This window comes from Triturus cristatus, chromosome 2_2 (genome assembly GCF_964204655.1).
Source record: "Triturus cristatus chromosome 2_2, aTriCri1.1, whole genome shotgun sequence".
NCBI lineage: Eukaryota > Metazoa > Chordata > Amphibia > Caudata > Salamandridae > Triturus > Triturus cristatus.
The window spans coordinates 12045596-12072681 of NC_140582.1; the positions used below are offsets into that span (position 1 = coordinate 12045596).

General features: G+C 42.6%; 1 protein-coding gene across 1 annotated transcript in view; it reads left to right on the forward strand.

Annotated features, from left to right (window-relative positions):
• LOC146861750 (pro-neuregulin-1, membrane-bound isoform-like) overlaps positions 1 to 27086 on the forward strand; it is a 689810-nt gene that overhangs the window by 275452 nt on the left and 387272 nt on the right. Inside the window, 1 exon segment of the mRNA XM_085640932.1 lies at positions 19902 to 19960. Coding sequence (XP_085497058.1) covers positions 19902 to 19960 — 59 coding nt within the window.

Sequence of the window (27086 nt, forward strand, 5' to 3'; positions counted from 1 at the left end):
GTCGGGCGCGCCGGAGTAGAGCTCTCGATTATAGTCCCCACCCGGGAGTAGCATCTTATCCATTTCGAATGCCGGGTTTAAGGCGGGCCCGTACAGGCCGTGATTAATCGCAGCCAGCTGGGATGCCCAATAGTACCGTTTGATATCCGGGAGGGCGATCCCTCCGTCATACCATGGGAGCGTCAGCTTCGCCAGGGCGATACGCGGCCTCCCGTCCCAGCACAGGCGGCGCTGCAAACTCTCCACCTCACGGAAGTAGCGCGCTGGGACGAGGTCCATGGTATTCTGCAAAGCGTACAGGAAACGCGGCAGAGACATCATCTTAAACAATGCCGCCCGGCCGAGCGGCGAAAGCGGCAGGCGCCGCCAGCGCGCGACGTCTACCTTCAGGCGCTGGAGGGGGGGAAGCAAGTTCCGTTCATACCGGGCCTCCGGGTCCAGAGTAATGAAGACACCCAGGTACCGAAATCCCTGCGGGGCGATCTGGATCGGACAGCCCCGCGGGAGAATAGGAGCCTCCCCAGAGAGAACATACACGCACGATTTAGCCCAATTGATGACAAGGCCGGAGTGAATGTAAAACATCAACCAGTACTATCAGTGATTTACGTGGGGAAGCTAGGTACAGGAGGATGTCATCAGCGTATAGGGATACGCGGTCCTCATACTCGGGGGTCCAACGGAGACCACGGATGGAAGGCTCCCACCGCAGCCACTCCGCCAGGGGCTCCAAGGCAAGCGCAAAAAGGAGCGGCGATAAGGGGCAGCCCTGCCGCGTGCCCCGGCCCAACTCGAACGGAGCCGATACTCTACCGTTCACCACCACCTGCGCCAGTGGGCCCGAATACAGCAATTTGACCCAACTGATGAACCCTGCGCCAAAGCCAAACTTCGCAAGCATCGCCCAGATGTATGGCCACTCAAGCGTGTCAAACGCCATAGTGGCGTCCAAGGACGCCAAAATGGCCGGCTCACGTATGTACTGAACACGTGCGAGTACCCCATGCAAACGCCGCAAGTTAAGGGCCGTGTTACGCTGGGGAATAAAGCCGGACTGATCCTGGTGAACCAGTTCGCCCACCACGCCGACCAGCCGATTGGCCAGGACCTTGGCGAGAATTTTGGGCTCCGCGTTCAGTAGCGAAATGGGCCGATAGGATGTAACCCGGTCCTGAGGTCTCCCCTCCTTGTGGATAACCACGATTGTAGCCAGACGCTGGTCCAGCGGGAGGGAGCCCACCGAGCGAGCTTCCAGGAACATCGATCGGAGATGTGGTGCCAGCGTATCCGGTCGCAACTTGTACAACTCGATGGGGAGACCATTAGGACCCATGGCCTTGCCGGAAGCGACCGAACGAATGGCGAGGGCGATTTCGTCGGAGGTTGGAGCGGCGTCCAACGACACTCTGTCCTCCTCCGAAAGGGAAGGCAGCGCGATATCCCTGAGCAGGGCACGGGAATCCTCTTCAGAGCGGGAAGACACCGGGGAATACACCCCACGGAAATAATCCGCGAAGCAGGAGACAATTTCTTCCGGCTCAGTAACACACACACCGTCCGTTTTCTCAATCAGCGGGACTACACGACTCGCTCTCTCCTTTTTGTCCAGCCACGCAATCAATTTACCAGCCTTATCACCCACATCATATAGTCTCCCCTGTTGCTCTCTACTGAGGCCCCTGGCCGCCTCCGTGACGAGGGCCCTATAGGCCGCTTGCTTGAGTTGGAGAACATGTAATACGGCATCCGTCACCCCACATTCTAGATTACCCTCCAACTCGGCTATCTCAGCTTCCACCCGGGTCACCTCCTCCCGCTCGCGCCTCCGGGTGTGGGAAATAAGGGACAGGGCCTCTCCTCGTAGTACTGTCTTGAATGCCTCCCACAGTGAGACAGCCGAAGGCACGGACCCCACATTCTCGTCAAAATAGCGCTGGAGGGATTTAATCAATTCAGTGCGAATGGTGGGGTCGCGCAGGTACCAGGGATTGATCGGGACCACCCTACCCTCACCCCTCGGAAAAAGATCCAGGTGTAACAGGAGCGGGGAATGGTCCGAGATACCCCGTGCCAAATGGCGCACCTCTCCCACCCTCCCAACATAGGCCGCCGGGACCAGGACATAATCTAGTCGTGAGAGACTACCATGGGCCCCCGAATGGAAGGTATACTGTAGCTGCGTGGGATGTTTTAAACGCCAGCAGTCCACCAACCCCAAAGTGTCCAATAGACCAGAAAGCCACGCTTGGGCCCGGGGGAGGTCCCTAGGGGGGTGACGATCCACAGTCCCGGAAACCACCGCATTAAAATCCCCCCCACCACCAGAATCCCCCCCGGAAGGCCAAGGAGGAGGCGCCCCAGGTCCGCAAAGGTAGTCGACTGCAGCCCCGGCGGGACGTACACTGACACAAATACAACCACTTTGCCCTCCATCCTTCCCACCAAGACCGCGTAACGTCCCCTGTCGTCATGGAGCACCTCATCAATCTCCAACGGGAGCGAGTTCTTAACCATGATGCCCACACCCCTTGAGCCAGACGTGAAGCCCGAATGGGCTACCAGGCGATAGCCGCGCCGATTCATGGCGCAGAAGGAATTGCCAATGAGGTGTGTCTCCTGCAGAAAAACTACATCGGGCGAAATTCGCTTCAAGAACTGCAGGACTACCCCTCGTTTTATCCTGTCCCCCAGTCCATTCACGTTCCAGGACAACAGAGTTAATTCCCTACCCCCCATCATAAACAGAAGCCACCATTTGACCCCCGAGAGCACTATTGAGCTAGTACAATGATAATTTTGCCTTGTGGTAAAAACGAACAACACCCCCCCATCCCTGCCCACCCATCCCAAAAAAACTCCCCCCTCCCTGCACCCCTGCATGAGCCCGAACAGCCCCCCCAACGTGCAGTGTGCCTGTCGCCCCATATATATAGTAAAGACTAGCTAAACCCCCTAGAGGAGGAAGGAGAACCCCCAGTAGACCCCACACAACCTCCATAGGAGGGGAAATTATGCAAACAGACGCTTAATCGAGAGTGGCATCAGTTTTGTCCAGAACGAAGTCCGATATTACCCCCTCAGTCCCGATCCAGAGTGCCGTCTCCCCCCGACACCAACCCTCCCCCCCCCCCCCCCCCCCGGATCACGATCCCCAGACAGAGTGTCCAGCCAGTCTCCGGCCGCTTCGGGACGGTCAAAAAAGTGCGTGCGACCCTCTACCTCCACTCGCAGCTTGGCCGGGAAGAGCATAGCGTATTTAAGGTTCAGGTCCCGAAGACGGCGCTTGACGCCTTGGAAGCTCAGTCTCTGCTTCTGGACCGCTGGGGTGAAATCGGGGTAAAAATTCACCTCCATATTGTCAAGCTTAACCGGCCCATGCAGTCTGGATGCTTGCAGGATAGCGTCTCTGTCCCGAAAGTTGAAGATCCGGGCAATGAGAGGCCGCGGAGGGGCCCCGACCTTCGGCCTTCCCCCGGGAACCCTGTGGGCCCGCTCCACAGCGAAGAATTTACTCAGCCCCCGTGGCTGGAGATGGGTAGCGATCAGGTCCTCCACAAACAGGTCCGCCGCCGCTTCCTCCCGTCCCTCAAGCACCCCAATGATTCGGATGTTGTTCCTCCGGGCCCGACTCTCGGAGTCCTCCAGGCGCCGATCCATAAGCGCGGTCGCCTGACCAAGCCGGCGCACCTCTGCCTGTAGTACCGCCACCTCAGTGGTAAGGCCCGATGCGGTGTGGGCCAAAGAATCAACTCGGTCATTGGTCTTGGAAAGATCGGCCCTCACCAGGCCAACATCCACGAGGACCGAGTCGATCTTCTGTGCGCTGGCCCACCGAGGCCTTCATCTCGGCGATGGCGCCCATGACATCCCGCAGAGTCAGATCCGTGGGGAGGTCCGGGGCATCAGGAGGGCCCTCAGGGGATTTGTGCGGTCCGCCGGGAGATCCCTTCTGGAGGGTGTAGCGGTCCATACTATTGGCCTGAGGGGTGGTGCCACGCCGGGTCGATTTGGTCTTTGCCCGATCTCCGTCTTGTTTCGTGGCCATGGCCACCAGTCCCCCGGTCGCACCAGCCACGTCGTGAAGGGCAAGCAATCAGGGCCACAAGCTCCGGGGGGGGCACCCCATATCGGCGGGATGGGTCACAGCCGGCGGGCAGGCCGAGTCTCCCAGCGAGACCACACCAGCACAAAGAGCCCCGCGACCCAACCCTGCAGAGACGGCAAGGGGGTGCGAAAGCGAAAGTGCGGGGTACGCGACTCGCCAGGCCCGGCCCGCCGCTGTTGTTCACTTTGTCACTGGGTCACCCCTCAGCGCAAATCCGGGGTCTGGCGAGGAGAAGGCCGCAGACTTCAAACGGTGCTTACTCCGGTGTCCGAGGTCCGATTTGACAACGGGAAACGGGTGCCACCTCAGCTCAGGCTCACCAACACATTCCCCTCATCCGAGACAGGATTAATTCAGGATAGTCGTAGGAGGTTGCGGAGGTCCCCGGGAGCCTCGCACCTACGCGGCCATCTTGGTCGCGCGCTAGGCTCCTCCTCTATATATCGTACTCTTTTAACAGATTTAGCCACCTGTGATCCTCTTTTTTGCTCCTCAGACCCGCGATGTTCCAACTAATAATATGTACAGTTAAGAATGTTACTCTCCTCTCAATCCTGCCCTTTATCGTGTTCACAGATGTTACTCTGATGACGGACGAACGGTCTCAGTCAATCATTTTAATCTAAAGAGGACAAGGGGAGGGATCTATTTTGGCAATGTAAACTATTGTCTTCTGCGGTCCTCTCTGGGAACCCTATTGACATCTTCGGGTCACTTGCTAATCTTTGGTGAGACATAGCAGGACAAGTCTCCTCCCTAGTGTTTGAGTGGAGAGTGGGGCGATTTCAGATATCTGAGTGGGGCCGAAGCCCCTGGGAAGTGGCATCTAGTGACTGTACCCCTTTGGGGGGTGGGTAAAAGAAACCCAGTGGCATTGCCCTAATGCCCCCTGACCCTCCTTGGGACCAGCCCTAAATAACTGCCCCACGATATCTGCACTGTCAAAATTAACGACAACACAGTCGCCATCAATCTGTTTAGTTCTGGGGCCGACCCACCCTACTTGTCTAACCATTATAATGTGTGAAGAGACATTAGACCTACTAGTGAGGTGTTGATCACACCAGTGTTTAGTTTTACGAAGCAGCTCCATAGTTGATTCCTGTCTATGCTCTCTCAGTGGGGGGAACCCTGTAAGTATGGCAACTAGGGGGGTGGCTTCTGGGGTCAGATGGAGTCTACTACTATTATAGCCCCCTCAATCCCTTGGTGCCTGCTCTGAGCCAGAGCCTTAGCATTTGGAAAAAGACCTAGGTGACTCAATCTTGTGACACGTGTTTTCCCCTACCTGGCTCCCTATGAGTACAGCTAAATTAATAACAGGGTTACGTTCCGAGCTAATCTTAAGTGGATTTTTGCTTACCCTCCACCCTGCTATCACCTATGGGCCGAGTTTGTGCCCAAAAAGTGGGGTTGCAATTAGAGATGTCACATGCCATTTTTGTGCCCCCTAGTTGGGTCTCAAAGCTTTCCAGTTTAGCCTTCATCCTCTCTACAGTGGTAACCAGCATAACAATGTCTTTAGAAATGTTCGAGAGAATGGGCCTTAACCATGAGGTGAAAAGTCCGCCATCACTTTCTACACTGCTGCCTCAACACGTGAGTCCAAATCTCCAACCTGATTATGGATCACATCCGCAGATAAATGTCCAGGATTGCTTGGCCTTTTTCCCCTTCTTCTTCCCTGGATTTGATGGTGGGGCCTTTGGCCAAGATCCACCAGCTCTATGGGTCCATTCATCCGTCACGCCGCCCCCCCCCTTGCCGGGCTATAACAGGGTAATGTGCGTCCCCCCCAATTCCCTGCTCTAGTATCCATACTCTCGGCTCAAGGGGGACAGGATTTTTCTGAATGCTGTTTGATAGGTTTGCATTTGTGCTCCCAGGCTTTTCATAGCTTAGACCCAACTCAACCTCTGCGTTCTGGATTTCCTTATTCAGGGCCCCCACCACAGAAGTCAGATATGATATAATAGAGGCATTGTTCCTGGGCATCTTCACTCTTGCGCTCCCCTGATCCTGACTACATGGATGTTTACGCTTACCCATTGTATCTGTTGAAGGTGACGGTGTTAAGGGATGGCCCAGCCCAGTCTCCTTCGGGCTCTGACGGGCGCAGACTGGGCCCGGCCACGCCCACACGCGTCCTGCGCTGTGGGTGCCCTGTAGAGTTTTTAAAGCACCTCCAGGCGTGTGATGCGGTTGTCGGCGACAACATGCTGCAAATGAGCCTGGGACCTGGAGTCCTGTCCCGCTCTGCCTCAGGGTGACCACAGTGGCAGCAGCAAGGTTCCTGGCTTACACCCAATTGGCATATTTAATTTACTTATAAGTCCCTAGTAATTAAATGCTACTAGCGGGCCTCTAGCTCTTATTGTGCCATTTACTTAAGTAGCCCTTTAAAACTTGTCTCAGGCCTGCCATTGCAGTCTGTGTGCAGTTTTCAACTGTCAATTTGACTTGGCAAAATAAACCTTTTGCCAACCCTAAACTTACTTTTTAAATACACATAAGTCACCCCTACGGTAGGCCCTAAATAGCCCATAAAGCGGGGTGCAATGTGTTTAAAAAGTCTGACATGTATTTTTAAGTTTTACATGTTCTGGTAGTGAAAGTTTCTTACATTTCTTGTTTACCTCAAGGCCTACTTCTGCCATTGGGTTACTTTATTACTTTTAATAAGTGTTAACTTTTGATTGGGAACTGGTAGAAAAGTCATGTTTGGTCTCAAATGAATTGTAATTTAAATTCCACTTTAATGGTACAGTCGGATTTTAATTCACAATTCTGAAAATGCCACTTTTAGAAAGTTGGCATTTTCTTGTTCTAACCGTTTTGTGCCTGCAGCCTGTGTACAGGCTCACATCAGTGTGATTAGTGTGCTAGTTGGATGTTGTGTATTCCTCCGAGACAGCTAGACAAAGGTGGACTAGGTGTTGGCAGGATGGGCCATTCTGTCAGGATGGAAGGGGCAGAGCTTTCCTTGTCCCACTTACATTTCAAAGGAGCTGCCTCAATACACTCCCAAAGTACTTCAAATCAGTCTTTTGTCCCCCTAGACCACTTGTAGCCTTGTCAGAGAGGAAGAAAATTCCAGAAACGCCTGTGGAGTGGAAAGGTCTAGAAGTTTCTTCTAATTCAAATCCGGCACCAGATATAAAAATATGACTCTTAGACCCATTCTCCAGTTCACTCCTGGACCTGTGGAGGACACTCAGAAGGCCTGCTTTGTACTTAAGAGGATTGCCTTGGTGCTTGCAGCCAGGCTTCGTACTTCAGATGACTGCCCTGCTGCTCCCAGAGTACCGTGCTGCTGCTTGAGTCCTGTCATACTGCTTGATCCCAGGGCTACCTGAGTGACACAAAGAGCTAATTGGCTAGTCTCCTGTGTTGAGCTACAGTGGCACAAAGAGCTCTAACAACCTGAAGCCTGCACCTGAATCCTGCCTGAAGAGAGTCCTACCCTCCCGGTGGTGCCCACCCAGTCCTAGGCCCTCAGAAGGGGTGCTAAAGGTGCCTAAAGAGGCAAAGCCCCAAACTTGAGACTAAGAAAATGTTCTATCCGAAACTGCTCTGAAAACAGACAGTAGAATGGGGCCTACCTGCTTGCAGATTCGCCCAAGGTGCATCACCAGGGTAGCTCCCACTATGCTCTCCTCCCCAACAGCAAATCCTGTACGACTGCTTGTCGCAAAAAAAGGTATCCGGCCTTGTGGAGCTCTCGTTGGCTACAGCCTGCAGCTTTCTACCATTGGAAATTTTCGGCTTCCAAAAAAGTGATAAAATCCAAACGTGGAGATCTTCACCACGACTCTGTCAAACAGGTTCTGCATCCACCTTCTCCTCAGACATCGACGGCAGCCTTGCCCCGCAGAACTTTACCCTCTTAAACATTTTTCTTCAGAATTCCTTCCAAGACCGAAGGTAAGCCAATTCACCTTGTGTATCTGAACCGTGCTGCATCGATGCTGGCCATAACTTTCGACTTTGCCTCAGTCTCTTGTAACTAAATGACTGTGGTTGGCACTTTGATATTTTAGCCTTTTGGATTTTTGTTGTTTTGGCATCGAATAATTAGTTACATTTTTCCCTATTTTTCAAAATTGGTGTCGGGTTGTGTTTTCCATTTATTACTGTTTGAGTGATTCATAAATACTTTACACAATGCCTATTAGTTAAGCCTAATTGCTTTTGTGCCAAGCTACAAGAGGGTTAAGCGCAGGTTAATTTTGTTACTTTTTTGGTTTAACTTGACAAGCATTGTGGTTGATGCTTAAGAAGGATTAACACCTCTCTTTCCCCATCCCAACCAAAAACCCAATTTCCTACAGGTCTCAACCCTGTTGGGCTCAGTAGCTCCTGCTTTTCCCATTGCATTCTCTACGGGTTTCTGACAATCTGCAACTATGTTTCCATAATATGAGAAAAACACTTTTCAAGTGGGTCTTAGTAGACCTTAATAATAAAACGTGGCCAACTAGTCATTACTACTCGCTGGATGGACATGGGTTTATTTTCTGGTGACATTAAAAATCGGTTTCAAGAGATATGCGAAATACAAACGATATGAACAACCTAATATGACAGATGGCTCCTGCAACTGAGACCATGGTAAGGCAATATACTAGAAAAGCAATCATCACATTTAAATTTAAAGAGGTTTCTAGCATGGAACCCGTTAAATAAGTAAAAAGCAGTTTGAAAGTGTGTTGGGGTAAACTGGAAATATTTTTTATAATGCTTCATCTAATAGCTTAAGTGCACATAATAATATAGGTGAGAGCGGCTTTATTACACTGTTCGAATGACACTAATTGGGAACTTTATATGGTAATCTGATGTTCATGCAAACTATAAAAGATATTAGTCACAAGAAAGTAAAGCTAGGTCTTTTAACAGATGTTGTTTTGCATAGCAAAGTTATAGATTGAAAATAAAAACCAAACATTGCAATAAAAATACAGTTGCAAAGGACTGCTTTTTCATAACAGACACCATGGGACTTAATTGTGCTATTATCTGAATGAAACATTTGTATAGGGGCCTGGTGGCTACAGTCTGGTACGGGGCCCATTGTGAAAAAATCTTTGAGGAGAAGTGTCCATAAAGGGTGTTTTCCTGGCACCACCTATCTTCACTCTGTATAGGAACAACTTGGAGGTTCCCTAGAGGTGTAAGGAGAGGAACGCCCCTAGTGTAGGTAGTAAAACCATTCTGTTCTTACCTACCTATCCGGATGTCAAAGCATTTGATGGATGATTTAGACCTGTCTAATAACTTGCTTGACACATGCATTTTAACCAATCACCTGTTCAAAATCTACCAAAATGAAAAGCGTTTATATTAATGGCCAGCTGCTTGAGAAAGTTTCCTAATTTTATGGCAAGGCACGGATGCCAATATTATGCATTTACCTCTTTATTGCCACACACACAGCAGCAACTACTGGAACCAAAACTTAAAAAATTAGGACTTTTTCAACATTCTTATAAATATATACGTCCCAAGCAAGCAGCCATCTTCCTTCTTTGCTGCTGCTCACGTATCAGATAAGTACACTGTGTGTTTATTTAAGACTTTGATGTATGTGAATGGTAAAGGTTTAAAGAGTTGAGAGTGGTTTAATAACTAGCTAGGCAATAACCAATAGTGTGGATTGTGGGGTTTGGTATTATAAAGTACTAAATGATTGATTGTGTTTAGGAAAGTTGAAATATAAATTGCTTGAAGTATAATAGTTTAATGTAAATGCAAAATGGATTTCAGGTAAATGTAAATCGAGATTAAAAAAATCTGCCAAAAGGTAGATGCTGGGAGGTAATATCTTTACAGCAAGTGTTTCAGGGATCGCGATGTCTCCACTGTAACCGATAACATGAAGTAGGGGAGATTTGCGTGTGTCAGCGCGCGCTGTGTGAGCTCGAGAAAGTCCATCGTAACACACTTGAGTCAGTGGGCTTAGCCTGGGCATAGCCTGGAAAGAAATATAATTGACAGGTCGGCTGAGTGTGCCTCACAAAAACGCGAGTGAGGATAATAAATCTAAGGAAAGAAAACAGTTCAAGAGTAGCCTTCCTTACCTATTCGTAGCTGAGGGAATTTAGCAGTTTTGGCATATTGGGCTTGTGAACAGTGAGAGTAGTTCCGGCGGCCATTTTAAATTGGTATTTTACCATTATTTTTACAGGGTATAAGGCCGGCCATATTTTGTGGAGAGATTAGATCATTTTTTCAAGTCCGGCACATTATAGTCGGTCAGTGTCGAGGATTAGCTGGTAGTAGATGTGTGTTTTGGGAACTGTGGTTTGGTAGGAGAATTTCAAAGTTTTTGGGACTGTAGAGGAGGCAGTGATTGAGGCGTCGGGTTCAAATGCCAGGAATAAAGGCATGTAGAGGGTAAAGAGGTGGCTAAAAAGGTTAAGGACAATGAAGCACCTCAGGCAAAAAGGAAAAGAGCAACTCATTTGGAGTTGAATGAAAGAGTGGCTATAATGGTCAGATAAGTAAATCACAAAACGGTTGCTTGTGAAGAAACGTTTTCAAGTTGAGATATTGTGATAAGTTTTTCTTCCGAGTTTGAGGATTCGGAGGTAGAGGAGTTGGAATTAAAAAAAGAATGAAGGATCTGAATAAGAAAGAAGAGGGGTTGCTTGATCCATTAGGGGAATGCATGTTTAATCCACATTTAATTCAGTACCCTTTGTTCCCTCAATGGACACCTACAGAGCATGTTAAACAATATATGCACTATTGGTTAAGGCAGGAAATGCCTAAAGTGGTACTCAATAGATTACGCTCAGAGTGTCCAATGCCTTCTTTGGAAGACATAATCGTATATTCCCCGAGTTGGATGCAAGATTGTTGGCCTTTCTAAACGGGTCTGGTACAGACCCATGAAAGGGGTTAGACAAAGGATTAAAAGGATGCCAGGATAGGTTTCTTGATGTTTTCAGACCAATGACAACATTTTTTGACTTATTTGAGGAATCATATGTGAATGGAGAAAAGCTGAATGTTGAAAAGCTCAGACAATGGGTGCAAAGGGTGGTTCGCCTTCTGGGCAACGCAAATGCAGCTTTGTGTGTAGAGAGGAGAAAGAGTATCCTCATGAAGATTGATCCTAAACTTGCCAAGTTGGCAAATAAGGATGCTGGTGTGGAGGCCAAGGGTCATTTGTTTGGAGAGGAGTTTGTAAAAGACATGGCCACATTCGTTGGCGCTTTTAATTCTATAGAAAAAGTACAGCGAGATATGCACAGTGTTTTTGGCAGGGCTGGGAGAGCATGGGGTCCGTTTCCTGGCCGAGGATATGGAATCATGAGAGCTTCATTCTCGCAAGGCTTCAGACCCTCCAGTGGATTTTACAATCAGGGGTTTATTCCCCAAACAGCAAAAAGGAAGATACACCAGGGGGTGAAAGAAGGGCGAGAGGATCTAAAGGTATGTTTGCATAAAGGCCCATTACATACCCCATTAAAGCTGGGCGGCAGACTCGTTCACTTTGTTGCCAATTGGAGGGAGATAATGTCAGATCAATGGGTAATTCAGACAGTGCTATGTTACAAAACAGAGTTTGTAGAGACAGACCTGCAGGAACATTTCCCAAAACGGTTACATTTTTCAGAGGAGTGGAAGAATCTAGTAGATCAGGAAGTTAAAACTCTTTTAGAGAAGGGAGCAATAGAGAAATGCTTGAATAATTAAAATCGATTTGTAAGCAATATATTTTTGGTAAAAAAGAAGGAAAAAGACCTGTAATAAACCTAAGAAAACTGAATGCTTTTGTGCAATACAATCATTTCAAGATGGAGGGAATCCATCTGCTAGGTGGTCTTTTGGGGAAAGGAGACTGGTTGACTTGTCTGGATTCCAAGGATGCACACTTAACGATTCCCGTTTGTCAGAAAGACAGGGATTATCTAAAGTTTCAATGGAAAGGGAAGATGTGGTGGTTCACTTGTCTCCCAAGTGGTGACATGGTTGAGGTCAAGAGGTGCGCGTCTGATTTGTTTTTTTTTACTTGGATGATGTGTTAAAAATGACGGAGTCAAGAGAGAGTTGGCTTCAGAACAGGCAGACTTGGCAGTCCGGAATCTAGAGGATTTGGGATTTGTAGTGAACAGAGACAAGTTTTGTCTGGAGCTGAGCCAGTGATAATATTTTTAGGTTTTAAGATTCAGACATTGGACTGTGTGTTGAGATTACCAGTCGAGAAGGTAGATGATTTGTAGGAAGATAAGGAAGATCCTGGAGAGCAGTTACATTTATCAGTTTCTCAGAGGCAGTTGGCGAGAATGTTAGGTTTACGTTCGGCCTTAATTTAGGTGATATTTCCAGCTCCTCTTCATTATGGGCTCTGCAGAGGTTAAAGACTCAACATCTAAGAAGGGGGCTGAAGTATTCCCAAGCAATCCAGTTGAGTTTAGATGCAGGAGAAGTGTTGGAATGGTGGATATGGATGCATGCAATGGGGAAGCAATTCTTGGTGTAGTTCCAGATATGGTAATAAAATCAGATGCCAGTCTTCAAGGCTGGGGAGTGATATGTGGCCTAGAGCCAACTGGAGGGAAATGGTCACGTCAGGAGAAGGAGATGCATATCAGTTATCTGGAGTTGTTAGCAGGGCAGTTTGCATTGAAGAGTTTTGTAAAGAACAGTCTGAAATGCTGTGTGTTGCTGAAGATGGACAATACGTTACCAGTAAGGTATGTGAATCGGTTGGGAGGTCCACGGTCCAAGGCGCTGCCAGAATTGGTAAAGAACTTTTGCCATGTTTGCCTAGGTCAGAACATTATGGTTCAAGCACAGCATATTCCGTGGCTCAGCAATTATGTGGCAGATTAGAATTTGAGATATCGCTGGGATTTGAGCGATTGGATGTTGAACAGGAAGTGTTTCAAATGGATATTTATGTGAGCTGATTGAGTGCACAACTAAAAGTTTTTTTGTAATTGGAAGCCAGATCGGAAGTGAGTGCAGTGGAGGATTTCTGCAGGATTGGAGTCAGAAGCGCAATTATGCATTTCCCCCTTTCTCATTGGTTCACAGGGTATTGATGAAGGTGAAAGGGGAGCAGGCAGATCTGTTGCTAGTAGCTCCATTTTGGCCCACACATGTGTGATTTCCGGATGTGATGATCTTGTTGGTGAACAATCCGGTGCTTTTGACAGGTTGTGTGAGATTGTTGATATATCCAGCAGGAGAATGTCATGATTTGGTTCAGAATGGTCAGATGCAGCTGATGGCATGGATGATTTCAGGCTTGCATGGCAAGTGTCAGGATTATCTCATAAGGCTTCAAAACTCATCAAGGGGTCTTGGTCTCCGGGTACCACAAAGGCATACAGACTGGCATGGAAAAGGTGAGTTTGTTGGTGTACTGAAAGGAATTTGGATCCAATTTTGGCACCTCTGGTGAGTGTGGTAAATTACTTAAGAGAAGTGTTTTTAGGAGGAAAAGCATACCGTTCTGTGAATTTGAGTAGATCAGCTATTTTGGCAGGACATGAGTTGGTGTATGGGATTCCTTTAGGTCAGGTGCCCGTTGTGAAACAATTGATTAAAAGTGTGCGGTTTGAGGTTCCCCAGGTACCGAAGTATACATCTTAACGGGATGTAGATGAGGAGTTAAATGAGTTGTCTGCATGAAATGACAATGAATGCTTGAACTTAAAGGATTCAGTGGCGGCTCCTTCGCCATGGCGAGGAGCATCTCCCCCTCTTCCAGCAGTGTAAAGAAAATAAAAATAAAATGATAATAAACCATCATCTATTATCATTTTATTTTGTATCCCGGAGTCTTGGGGGCAGGGCCAGGCACTCGGGTGAGGGGTATGCACTGTTGTCAGTGTGCATGACAGTTTGGCTGGTCGCTCAGGCCGGCCAAATCGTCATGCACACTTTGCATGTTCTCCACGCAGGCTGCTTTACAGCCTGGGTGGAGAACATGGCCCGGCTCCCAGTCCATGGCTAAGAGTCAAAAAACGACGCTGAGACCTATCACAGTGTTGCACTGCGGCTTTGTGATTGGCTCGGGGGAGCCTGGGTGCTTCCTGCTTCTGGCCGGAGCAGAGCGACAACGAGGAATGACGACGAGAAAAGATGCGGCGGCAAGGAGGTAGGTTTAATTTTTTTTTTTTTTTACTACCCCCGATCCGTGCCAGCTGCCACTGAAATGATATAACATTATTTTAAGATCAAAGGTTACTGTGCTTCTTTGTTCAGTATAGTTTAGGAGAGTATCAGATGTGAGGGCTTCAGAGGTCTCAAATAGGTGTTATGTGCTGGAAGGCATTTGCTTTTATATTAATAAAAGAACAAAATCCATGTCACAAACAATTTATTACCCAAATATACAGAGGAATAACAAGTTGTGTGTGTGGTAAAATGTTTGAAGGAATATGAGAATAGAACTTAGAGGTTGGGAGATGAAAGGGAGTCTCAGTTATTGATTTCATTTAGATTTGCACATAAGGCGCGGTCATGTCCAACTTTAGCAAGGTGGGTCAAATTGGTTATGTCAAAAGGAGGTGTAGATATTTCAGAGTATGGGACACATTCGGCAAGAGGTGCTATGACTTCAAAGGCATATTTGGAGGGTGGAAGTCTTTCTAAGATTCTTGTGGCAGCTGATTGGTATTCAGATTCAGTGGTAAAAAAGTTGTATTTTAAACCAATTGAAAGTGCATTTCTGAATGTTGTGGCAAGACTTTAAACATTAATAATATTGACCTCCGTGCTTTGCCAAAAAAATCTGATTTTCCACAGCTGGGTGGGAAGAAAATCATGATTTTATTAAAGACACGGAGGCTAATATTATCCCTCCCAGATAACCCTCCCTTAATTGCTCTTTTACATTTCAGAAAATATTTGGTGGAAACAGTTGGATCCAATTTGTTTGCAGCAAAAGAAGGAAGTGGGCTGCTTGCTTGGGACTTATATATTTATTAGAATGTTGAAAAAGTTTTAATTCTAAAGGTTTTGTTTCGATTAGTTGCTGCTGTGTGGGTGACAATAAAGAGATAAATGCTTATTATTAGCCTCTGTGTCCTTAATAAAATCATGATTTTCTTCCTACCCAGCTGTGGAAAATTTGAATTTTCCTGGTTAATCGTACCATTTGATGATACCAATAGATGGACCCATCTACTAGAAAATCAGGAAGGTTTGCCTCACGATGGATAATAATCCCATCAAACATATGAGAACAGCCTATAAAAGCAATGACATACCTTTAGCAGACTACGAGGGTGGGGTGCCTGGGTATAAACAGCTGTGTCCTGTCCGCAGATTAAAGAGAATATATTTTGCAGACTATTATTTGACGTGCCTCATTGTCCTCCACATTTTTTATTTTGTCTCTACTCAGAAGGGATTGCACTTCTTCTATTAGTGTGTCAGCAGCCTCTACAGTAGAGTCAGGATGAGGCTTCTCAGGGAAAACAGATACAGTGAACTTAGAGTTTTGGTCTTCTTCCCAAGCAAAGTTTCCGTGGCCTTATGTTAACCCATATCTAATGCTCTTCTTGAGGCTAGGACAGTAGAATAAGAAAATGAGGTGTAATCACAGACTCCCAATGGGTAAAAGGGCCCCAAGCTAATAAAGGGTCCTAGCAGATATCACGCTAGCCACCGATGTCAATGAGAGCAGAGCACAATTCTTATCTGCTCCGTCAGAGGTGAAGAAAAAACAAACAAAAGACTAACGGCGCTTCAGCAGGATGACAAGCAAACAAGACTGGCAACAATTAGAGCGGGAGCTCCATCCTCAATGCTAGATTTTGGCGGTACAAGCAGCTCCAGCCATCCAATTGTAACAGTGACTTTACCACAATGACCGATTGGCAAACAGACTAGCACTAGGAGGGAGAAGGTAAAGTGCTTATCAAGTGCGCTGGGATGATTCGGGCTGCCACGTCCCCTTCCAACAGCAATCAAGCTGTTGTGGGGCAGGGAGTCCCCGAGATGCACAGCTTCTTCCTTAGCGTCCCGCTTTTTATATGCCATGAAGAGTTGGTCCTGGGCTCTCTACTAGACAGAATAAACTTGGCTCTTGTCCTCTTATTTATTTCCATCTGGTCCAGTCCTATAGCTCATCTGAATCAAGATGCTGTACAACTCTGTTTAAAGTTGAATGATGCTAATAAGATCCTTTGGTTAGGCTTTATCACAATCTTATTCTGACTTTCCAGAACTGTATTTTATTTGATAAAAACATTAGGAAGAGTGATAAAGTGTACATACCCAAGAGGGAAGAAAAACCACTCCTCAGGGAGATTGATGAGGCTGGTAAGGAAACAGTAACATCTTATGTTCTTAATAAATCAGTTGTAATTTTGTTTCATTTGGGTCAGGATTGTATATATGAGCGTTATGTAACCCGCTAACTAAATATAGCTAGATTTATAAACGGCATTTTAAAACATTCCCTTTCGTTTCCGAACGCCTGGACATATTCTGCTAACATACACACTAACACACATGCACACACACACACACACACCCCTTGTGATAAGTACTCCTCACAAACTATGCTGTATTTTATGATCTTTTGTAGCTTTTATAAAGTGGCTCTCGTACAGCGTCTCATTACGCTGTTGAAATGCTTTAAATTTACAAACCCCATGGCGTTTTTCTTAAGTTTGCATTCTACTGTACAGTAGGACGCTTTAACTATTGCTGCGAAAACAAGATCTGTTGTGCAGACAGAATTATTTTATCGATGTTTTAATGATTCAATTTGTGCATATTTTTATTAATACATTTTTATGGTAATTTTATGTTAAAATAAGCTGAATTTCATTGATTGGTTGACTGCTTTAATGCAGTTAATATTCCTAAGTTCAAAACGCAATACAGTGTTTTGCAATAACAGCTGTAGCCCAACATATGAACACGTACATTTCTAAAATTTTAGGTAACACCATCTGCTATCCATAGCACATCATCAAGTCTAGTCCTTAGGTGTTGGTGAAAACTTTTGTGATGAAAACCATATTTTTTTTTTAACTGTGGTGTAAAATCAAGGTCTCCTCGCAATTTATAAAAAAAACAAAAACAAAGCTGTCGCAGTCGCTTTCATTAGCACATTAGCACAGTTAAGAACTGGACATAGAAATTAATGTAATAATAATGACACTGCCCAGACCTCTATCAGTGCTCCTGAAAGATACTTCCCTAGTCGGGGCCTTTGAGCGGCGTGAATCAGCTGGAAGGGTCAAAGTCCTTCTGGTGTTCCAGGAGGCTGGCAACACAGCACAAAGGCTTCCCTGCTGGGGAAATTGCTTTCAGGAGCACTGTGAGGAGTCACTACAGTCTCCGTTCAAACATCAATATTGCAGCATAAGCGTACAAACAGTGGATATGCTAACAGATCTGCACATCTATAAATCAGTAATTCATGTTTTGACAATCTTTTTAAAGCTCATTGGTTTCCAAGGGTGCTCCCATGGTACCACAGTACCCACCCACCTTAGGTATAAATCCACTAGACCTGCATAAGCAGTCTAGAACAAAATGTCCTACATATGCACCAAAGCACACTTAAACACTGTTACTTTTATCGTCATTCAGTAGTACCACGAAGAAACAACACCAATTTTTGAAGTTCTTTTGGCAAATTTTCAATCAATAATCCACAGAGGTTGATGTATCGGGTCACTCTATTTTATTCCATTCATAGTAAAAAGAAGACGGCAGCCAACGCGCGTTTCGTCCTCTTGGACCTTCTCAAGGCTGAAAAATTACATATACAAACGATTTGCATCATATAGTTTTTATAAAAGGATTACAAAAAGGTTAAAAACTGTGCCTTAATCACAAATAAAGTGAGTGCACAGAAACAACCAAACGTTGATATAATTAAAAGAAAGAGATGAAGAAAACACCTCTGGTGATGTATAGTGCCCTATAGAACACCCATGCAAACGACATCCCATTTGCAAAGTGAACAAATAAGATTCACATGTGCTCTCCGTGCAATTTATCATCCAATTCGTGAGGGGTAAGTGTTATGTAGAAATTGGCTGTGTTATTTTACCCAGCCATTAGATAAAAACCATGTTACGGTGAAGGTGTATAACACAGGAAAATGTGCCTCTCCTTCTTTCAAGATTTTAGAAGGCAGTCCTTTCCAAAATATGGCATGAATGGTTTATAAGTAATATTCCAATGAATGAGTTCTATATCTACCTCTCTTGATTCTGTATATAGAGAAGGAGGCACAAATGGGGGAGGGGATTAAAAAATATATCTCTTTATTTACACAGACTACACCACTAATCTAATGCCTAGTTGGGGAAAGCGTGAGTTACAGCATCTTCCCCTGTATTCACAATTATAGCTTACCGATAGCAAAAGGCTCTTAAAGCCAGAGTAGACTTAGTGCCATTAGTTTCACCAATGTCCGTCATTTAATTTCCACAGACCACGTAGTATCCGTACAGCAACTCTATCCGTCTAAGAAGCACTTTCACCTTGTTAAGTCAACTAAGTAACGAAAAGGAACAAAATTCACCCATAATCTATCAAGAATTGCTTCTGATACAGCTCCACACTTAGCGGAGCAAAAGCAAGTTTTAAACGGGCTACGATACCAAAGTGGATCTTACCGCAAATGTAACTGAATCCAGAATCTCACCTGGACTCCTGAACTGCCACGTGTGTGTTGCGTTTATCGCCATTCGATTATGAACGCCATTGACCGTTTCAAATCAATATTGAAGCAAGCAACCTCTCAACACTCCCTCTATCTCACTAGCACTATCTTTTCACTGATTTAAAAAATGTGCTCACAGTTTCAAGGAGGATATTTTGAGTTGAGTTGTCCTTTGGTGCCGCATTTCTCAAAAGAAGCAGTTTGTAAATGGTTATTCCCCGTGAAGTGTATTGGTTTATCGAATAACTTAAATATTAGAATACTACTCAATTGTATAATGTTCTTGTATGTTGTATTTTGCACATTAAAGCTACATGTTTTCAAATGAAAAGGCAATCCCTTTTAAGACTGTTGGGCATAAACTTAATTACCACAGGGAGTGCAGGTAACAGTCTTGTTGCTTCAGTAGTTATGACTTGTGTTGCTTATTACATTTTTGCCCTTTAGGTGCCAGCAAGGATTCGCTGGAGCAAGATGTCTCGAGACTGTTCCCTTGAGAGTCATAGCCACAGAAAGTATGTCAACATAATGTGATCTTTCCTTTCTTCCCCTGACTTGCAGCAAAAGAAAACTCTGCTACTTGGAGTCTTCATGGTTCAGATGTGACTGTTTAACCTCTCTAGTTCTAACATGGCATAAACTCAAAGTATATTTGCATTTGCTCATTTACTTTGTTGTTTGATTCCTTTTAGAATTATTTTTCTAAATTCAATGAAAATGTACGTTTAGTCCAAAATGTCATCTGAGTAATTAGTGCTAATGCTCTTTCTCTGATGTTTTCATTGAGTCTCTATGTATGTGGACGTACATCTATCGTCTCAAGGTTATGCCATCAAGCAGAATGGGCAGGGTGGGGCATTTAATGCCGGGCCATATTACAGAAAACAAAAATAGTAATGAAAACCTGCAATTCACAGAGTCACAAACATATTACTGTTGGCCTTTAGGCAGTTAGCAGCGTTGCTGAATCCCCCATTTGATGACATTTTAAGCCATGTTGACAGCCTGAGTCAAGATCCAGTCACTGCCATGAACTCGCCAAGTGCAAAACGTTTACACTGGAAGAAACCTCTTTCTTTGCATTTATTCAACTCTTCTCTTTTCTCTGTTTTTCTCTACCTTTTTTGTCTTTCCTCTCAGGTGCCCAAATGAGTTTACTGGTGATCGCTGCCAAAACTACGTAATGGCCAGCTTCTACAGTACGTCTACTTCCTTTCTGTCTGTGCCTGAATGGGAGCATGTGCAGTCAGTGCCACTGTCTTATTGCTGCATCTTTTCTCAGTCTTCAGCTTATCTGGATGTGTCTTTGTTTCCTACTAGGTCTTTTCCTGATTGCCACTGTCTGTAGCATGAAAAATTAATATTATAACAATGATTATTTTTGTAATCCTCTTGCTGTTTAGTTGCTGTTAATGTTTGTGTGTATTCAGCATGCAAGGTTTAGATGGGTCCAGCAAATATGAGAAATGAGGGCATCTTTAAACTTAATAAGACAATGGTTTCTGTATGAAGAACACTAGCCCTGGCTTATTTCTTAAGATTGTTGTTACCTTAGCGTCCTGGGTTGTTAGCTGACTTATCTGTAGGGATAGGAATTACATGAAATGGCAGAGGCTTCAAGATATGGACTTGGAGCAAATAGTCCTCCAGTCTAATCCTGGTGTTTCTTGTAAGGAATATTGTTAATAAGTAAAAAGTAGTTGAATACATAGAGCCAATTATAGCAATATGCCTAATTGATGCATAAATCAAGAAGAATTTTAGACAAGTATCCCCTTGATTATCGGAATGTGTGAAAATATTTCAGGGACGATTGTAGCCATAATAAATAGCATACAGGTAACAGGACACAAAACATTTTTGTGGTATTAATATGAACAACTCTAAAGCCTAAACACATTGCAGAGATCTTCCTAGTATTGTTTACAGTAGGAAATGGAACTGACATTAAACTTTTGTTGGTATTCCTGGTCACCAATACAATTGTTCGACTTAATGAAAAGGATCGTGTATGAACAGGAGTGATATTTTGGCTTTACTAAGTGACCGTAGCCATAAGTGTAGGCCCTTGAAGTATATAAATCACACTGATAAGTTATATTTGTCTATGCATTCATTCTATTCATTGTATAAAATATTGTGTAATAAATTTCACTTAAATTATAATATGAATATGTAGATCCCTGATGTTTCTGCATTTTAGTTTGGTGTACCAAGTTAAGAAGGTAATCAATCACATTTAACACGTTGATATCAAATATTGTATTAATCAGGTTAACAATAGAACTATGTTTTACACCTAATTGTCCAAGGAATGGTAAAGGATGTTATGACCGGTTCCTATTTCCAGCACATCGTTACAGGACATAGACTATGTGGTAACAGTCTACTGGCAAATTATTGCTTTGTAGAAGTTCCGTATGTAATGTAAAACAAGGAGGAACATTAGGCCAAAATAAATGCCGTAGTTTCTAACAATTATATACATAAGTGTAAGCAATGGTAATTGAATTTGAGTTGAGAATAGATGCCATCACTGCAGCATTACATTGGAAGCAGGTTCCCAACACATACCGCCAATTTGCGGGGCCTAACCTCAAATCTCTCAGTTGTTGGAATAAGTGAGGGAGAAGAGAATCAATAATTAACTTAAATTGTAGGGTTCTCCACCCAAGTGCAACATCTGTAGACACATCACTGCTGTTGGGGTTCATGTGCATTACCAATCCGGAACAGTTAAGCACATGTTTTTCTCTGTGTACACATTCCCAGTTCGTAGCTACCCCGTGGTGACTATATAAGAAAACATTGGAGAGAAAATTATCATATAATGAAACCATTCAATAACTTTGCAAAACATGCACCTTTAATTAAAAAAAAAATTCTCCTATTAACTTATATTTATGTGTGTACTTTTCAGAAGTATGCTTCCTTATACCCATGAAGGTGCTTTAGAAGTAGTGTTTCTTAAACAAGCTTTTAGTAATTTTAGATTATTTTTTTTGCAAAACATCTGTGGGATGCACATTTATATTTAAAAATAGGCAATCATTTAGAAAGCAATTAAGTGACAGAAATGTACATAACCAAATGTGAACAAAACGCCGACTGTAAAGGGTTTCAGCTGTCAAAAAATAGATGTACAATTTAACAGAAATATTTTCCAGTAAAATTTAATTGAAATCAAGAATTTTGTGAATAGAGTATATCCGGACATTAAGTTGGAATCTATCTTTAATCACCTTGGGCATCAAGACTTGCTTGTCTCATTAATGTGCATGTGTTAAACCTTTGTAATATATTCAGAACATTTATTGAGCCAAATGGTTAATTATGAATCTTCGCCTACTGGCACTGAAATATTGTATTTGTTGTTTCTTCTGGATGAAGGAAAGGCTAAATCTGATTCATCTGGCATTGGAACAGGGAGAGTCATCTTTGTATAATTTCAATACATTAGCCAACTGGTGAAAGTTACACAACCTAAACAACTTGGGGGAGAGGAGTTGGCCTAACGGCTGGGGCGCTCGACCTCGGACCTGGGGAACTGGGTTAGAGTCTCGGTAATGACGCTGAACTTCCTGTGATTCTGGGCAAATCACTTAATCTCCCCGTGCCTAACAAAAAAATAATGTGTGTCCTCATGTAACGTAACTGGTGCTATGTAAAGCGCTCTGATACCTGATTGGATTGGATTCGGGTCAAGTTCGCGCTATATAAAACTCTGCAACAAAAAAACGGAAAAAAAAACTAATTAGCAAAAAATGTAGTTACAGCTGCAGAGTGATGGCAGATCTCTCAAACCATGGCTACTGGCATGGGCTCAACATTATAATGTACTTTTCGCCATACTGCTAAAAATTGTTTCTGACCAGCAAACCAAGGAGACTAGAGAATCCAGATGCTGGTTTAGATATCAGAAATGGCAATGATTGGTTTGAAACACTAAAACCATATATCTGTGAAACAGACCATGTTTCATTGTATTATAACACATTTAAACATATTTCTAAAACATATTCTATATATTTCTTGTATTCAACATGTGTAATGTGCTATAACATGACATTGGACACTGCTTCAATAGTGACTCTTGCAGGACACCATAAATAATTTTAAGAGGTTACAGGGTAAATAATATGGTACCAATTATATTACAGCCATATAGATAAACATAGACACCCCAATTGCATCTTTCAAACTGGCTAATGTAATTGTAGTGTTCATTAGAGCCTTTATGGGAAGCTCTTCTAGCTATTGTAACCACCACACGGGATTTAAACAAAATCCTACTCCTTAGCTCTGGAAAATATTTTATTTATATTCTATGTTGCCTTGTAGATACCCAAACACCCACTACCTATCAACTGTGCATTTCCAAAACAGTACATTTATTAATTGTCTATCTCAAAATCAAACCTGTGTTTCAGTGCAATATGTCAATATTTGATATGGCGTGTTGAAAATCTAAATATACCCACTGGCAATATATATTCAGCTTTTTCATTAGCAGACGTTCCACAACACAAATCCATAACTTCTTCTGTCCTTTGATGACAGCCATCCACCAAGAGCTCATTAACACAAAATACAATGTATCTAAAAATTTGTTTTTATCACTTTTAGACTTGATTCATTGCTCTAAATCGGATTTTATAGTAATTAGTGGTAAAATATTGAAAGTCATATGATGCACTCCGCCCTTATTTATCTATATTTTCCAAATACTATGTGAATCCTCTTAAATAAATCACAAAGTTTGTTAGACATTGTTTTGCTTTAGAAATGTATTCTAAGGAACTGAGGATAAATATATTTTTGAATTATAAAAACCTTAGTGTACAAGAGTTATTTCTCCCAAAATATCTAAATAATAACTCAAGTTAGACCGATATGTCCAAAATGTTGGTACACATTTTAATTGAAAAAGATAGATAGATAATGTATGCAGATGTTTGCCCAGTTTATTTAGACAATGCATTGCCATACAAATCTAGTGAGATGCACTCAACCTTAAAATTGTAATGTGCTGCTCAAACATGTTGTTTTTAAAATGCTGGAAATATTTAACCAAACTTAACACTGCGACACGGAAATCATGACCTGAAGTTATTTGAAGCTTCATTTGTTTTAATAACCTTAATTGCAGGTGCTATGATAATATGTATTCATCTGTTTCACAACACTTTTCTATAAAAAGCACCCACACATTTCCATAAAGCAGCATCCTTTGCTTTCTTTGAAAACCATGGAAAAACTGATTCATTTGCCAAAATCCAGCCTCTTCACCCCAAGTTCTTAGAAAAAGGCTTCTGAATTTATGAAGGCTTGTGTCTGAATTTGCAACATAAAGTAGAACGTGTCTTCAGCCACATAGTTAACTCTTGCCAAAATGTTAAGAATTGTTCTATCACTGTTCTTGTTGCATTCATTTTAGTAAAAGTACACCTTTTACTGGAAGTATGTAAACATGTACTCTAGTTTTCAGCAATGTGCAGGTAATTTCTTGTTGATGTATTTCTTTAAAGTGGTAAAAGGGATGAGTATGTTAGATTCTAGTTGCAGTAAACTAAACCAACATTTCTGCTGATTCCATACCAAAGTAAGCCTGATTGTTTATACAGTACATTATTATTTTGGAATAAAATTCATAAAAAGTGAAACTCACTATAACGTTGAACATTATAAAGTCACAAAAGCCTGTCAGTTAATTGTAATGTAAATATGCAACTTTAAAACATCAAATGAATAATATATCCCTAATGTCAGTAAAAGTTTCAGGACATTCGTTCCCAGAGGCACAAAATAATGAAAATGTTTACTGCAGTCTCCTTCTTTTAGTTTCCTTGACATAACTCGCAAGACTCTTTTAAAGAATTCTGAGTTTGCCCACCTCACTCTTGTCTCTAAGCTAGCAAGTTTGTGTCCAGTTCTTGATAGACTTTTTTCTGCAGCTATAAATATATCTGACAGAACAATATAATGTTTCTTCACAGTACTGATGTGGCAGAAACCTTCCAACTGCTTTCTTTACTTTTTCCCCATATTTATTGCCAGTTGTAGTTAGAAGAACCTAAATCTACCTAGGCAATGTAGTCTTCAGATTAACAAACACTTGTAAAGTAGACACAGTTCCAGGGGCAAAGATTTTTCGTCTAAATAGGCTTAAAAAGTTAATTGCTTTCGTACCTTTCACATCCTTATGGGTTACCATGACACATTGTTTTCTCAAGAAGGCATCGGTAACAATAAGGGAAAGAAATACCAATCTCTGAGACCAATTTTATAATTTCTTATTCCTGAACATTAAGAGACAACCAATAAAAGGAGAATATTTTGTCTGCATACAAGTTTTAATGAGCATGGCAAAAGGACAGATCTGTTTAAAAATTAAAAAGTGCTACTGAGAAGTGCAGTAAGGAACATGTTGCATAGAAAGTAAATCAACATTCTATTCAAAGATTTCTTTGTTTTGAAACTAGGTAACTTCTTTTTATTAAAAAAAAGGTAAAACAACTGACCTAGTCCAGCACAAGCCATGCAGGTTTTATCAGTATGTTTTCCTGCAAAAATATTTAATAGCAAATATTCCAGTTTAATAATGATTTCCATTAATATATTTTAGATGGCGACATTCTGATTCAAAGTCCTTTGTTGGAAATAGAATAGAATTACAGTTAGACCAAACATTAAAGCAACGAACTAACATAAAAGCTGAAATATGCGTGCATGAGCATGTTACTAATTTTTTGATATTTAACCAGGCTTTCAATGCAGTTGATACATCATTAGCGGCGCTCATGAAGATAATTAGTCATGGCTTTACATTTAAGAATTGTTAGCTGCGTGAATATGGTTTAACCGTGAAAGTGTTGCAGGTTTATTGTGTTGTCAGAAAAATCACTAGTATGTATGGAATCGGTGGTTATCCACTGAAGGAAAATTAATATGGTTCATGCCAACCTTAATAAGATTATAATACGGATACAAGTTAATTAGGTTCCTAAAAATATGTGGCCAATGAAAAGTGAAAAGACATTTTGTGAAAAGCTTATATGGCAACACTTTTTATTTTTGTTATTCACATAACATGTGCCGAATCTGGTATATTGTTGATTTCAACAATTTCATGAAAAATATGTGCCTGGTGCAAATAAATTCTGGGAATAGGCTGTATGACCAAAATACTTTATTATTGTCATTCACTCAGATACGAACAGATAATGATATATATTTTAGACCTAATACTAAATCAAAACCAGTATTTTCAATTAATTGTTTTTCTTGTCAGACAGTTTTGGTTCCATATTTAAAGAAAAATATATATATATTATTATTTCAGTTTATTGTGGACTTTGATTTTATTGAAAGCACTCAGCGGCCTATCTTTGATGATATATTTTAAGACTGGCTTGAAAATCATTAGGATAGAGACGCAAAATAATAAAACAGTGATATTAATATTGATTGCGTATGAAGTTAAATATTCAAATTTAATGCAAAAATAAGATACTGTTCTTGAAATTCTGATGGGGCTTACAGACAACACTGTGTCTAGTTAAGCTTTTTCAAGTATAATATAGGTATTTTTTAAGTCCCTAGTTTGGTTTACACCAGTCTACATCTTGCTTGGAAACATACAATAAAAGACAATGAAGTGGCATATTTAAATGAATGGACATTAGATATTTTTGTTTGTTTCCTTTATATAAAAGTTAGGCAATTAACATTTGCTCCAGACTTGTCTGAGTTCATCTTTTAACATAAATTGACAGATGTAGCTTATTTATAGGATACAACCTAACCATGAATTGTATACCTATCTAAAAGTAACTTGAACTAAAAAGCAATTCATTTGCAACAGTTGTTGAACTTATTCTCTTTAGGGATGCTGAATTGCCAAATTTAAGTATGAAATCTGGATGTTTCATCTTAGTGTAGTGTTTCAGATGATTTGTTTTCCTATGAGTTAACGAATAAAAGTAGGCTTAATATTTTTCATGTGTAATTTGATAATCTACATACACAACAAGATATGTAAATAATACATGTGCTTCTTTTTTTCTGAAACAGAGGCTTCAGCCATCACCAAATAATCCTTTTGATTAGAATCCATTAGTTATTTGGCACTTACTGAAGGTATCACGGTATAACTTTATTCACAGATTCACGCAAAGCTAAATGGTTTCAGTTGAGCTGTCTATACTGTCACACATGTACATGGCCATTTGTTTTCTTTCTTTGCAATGAACATTAAGGCTTTAACTAAGAAGCCTTTATATTTAAAGATTCTAATTCTCTCAAAAGAAATGGCTAAATTGAACA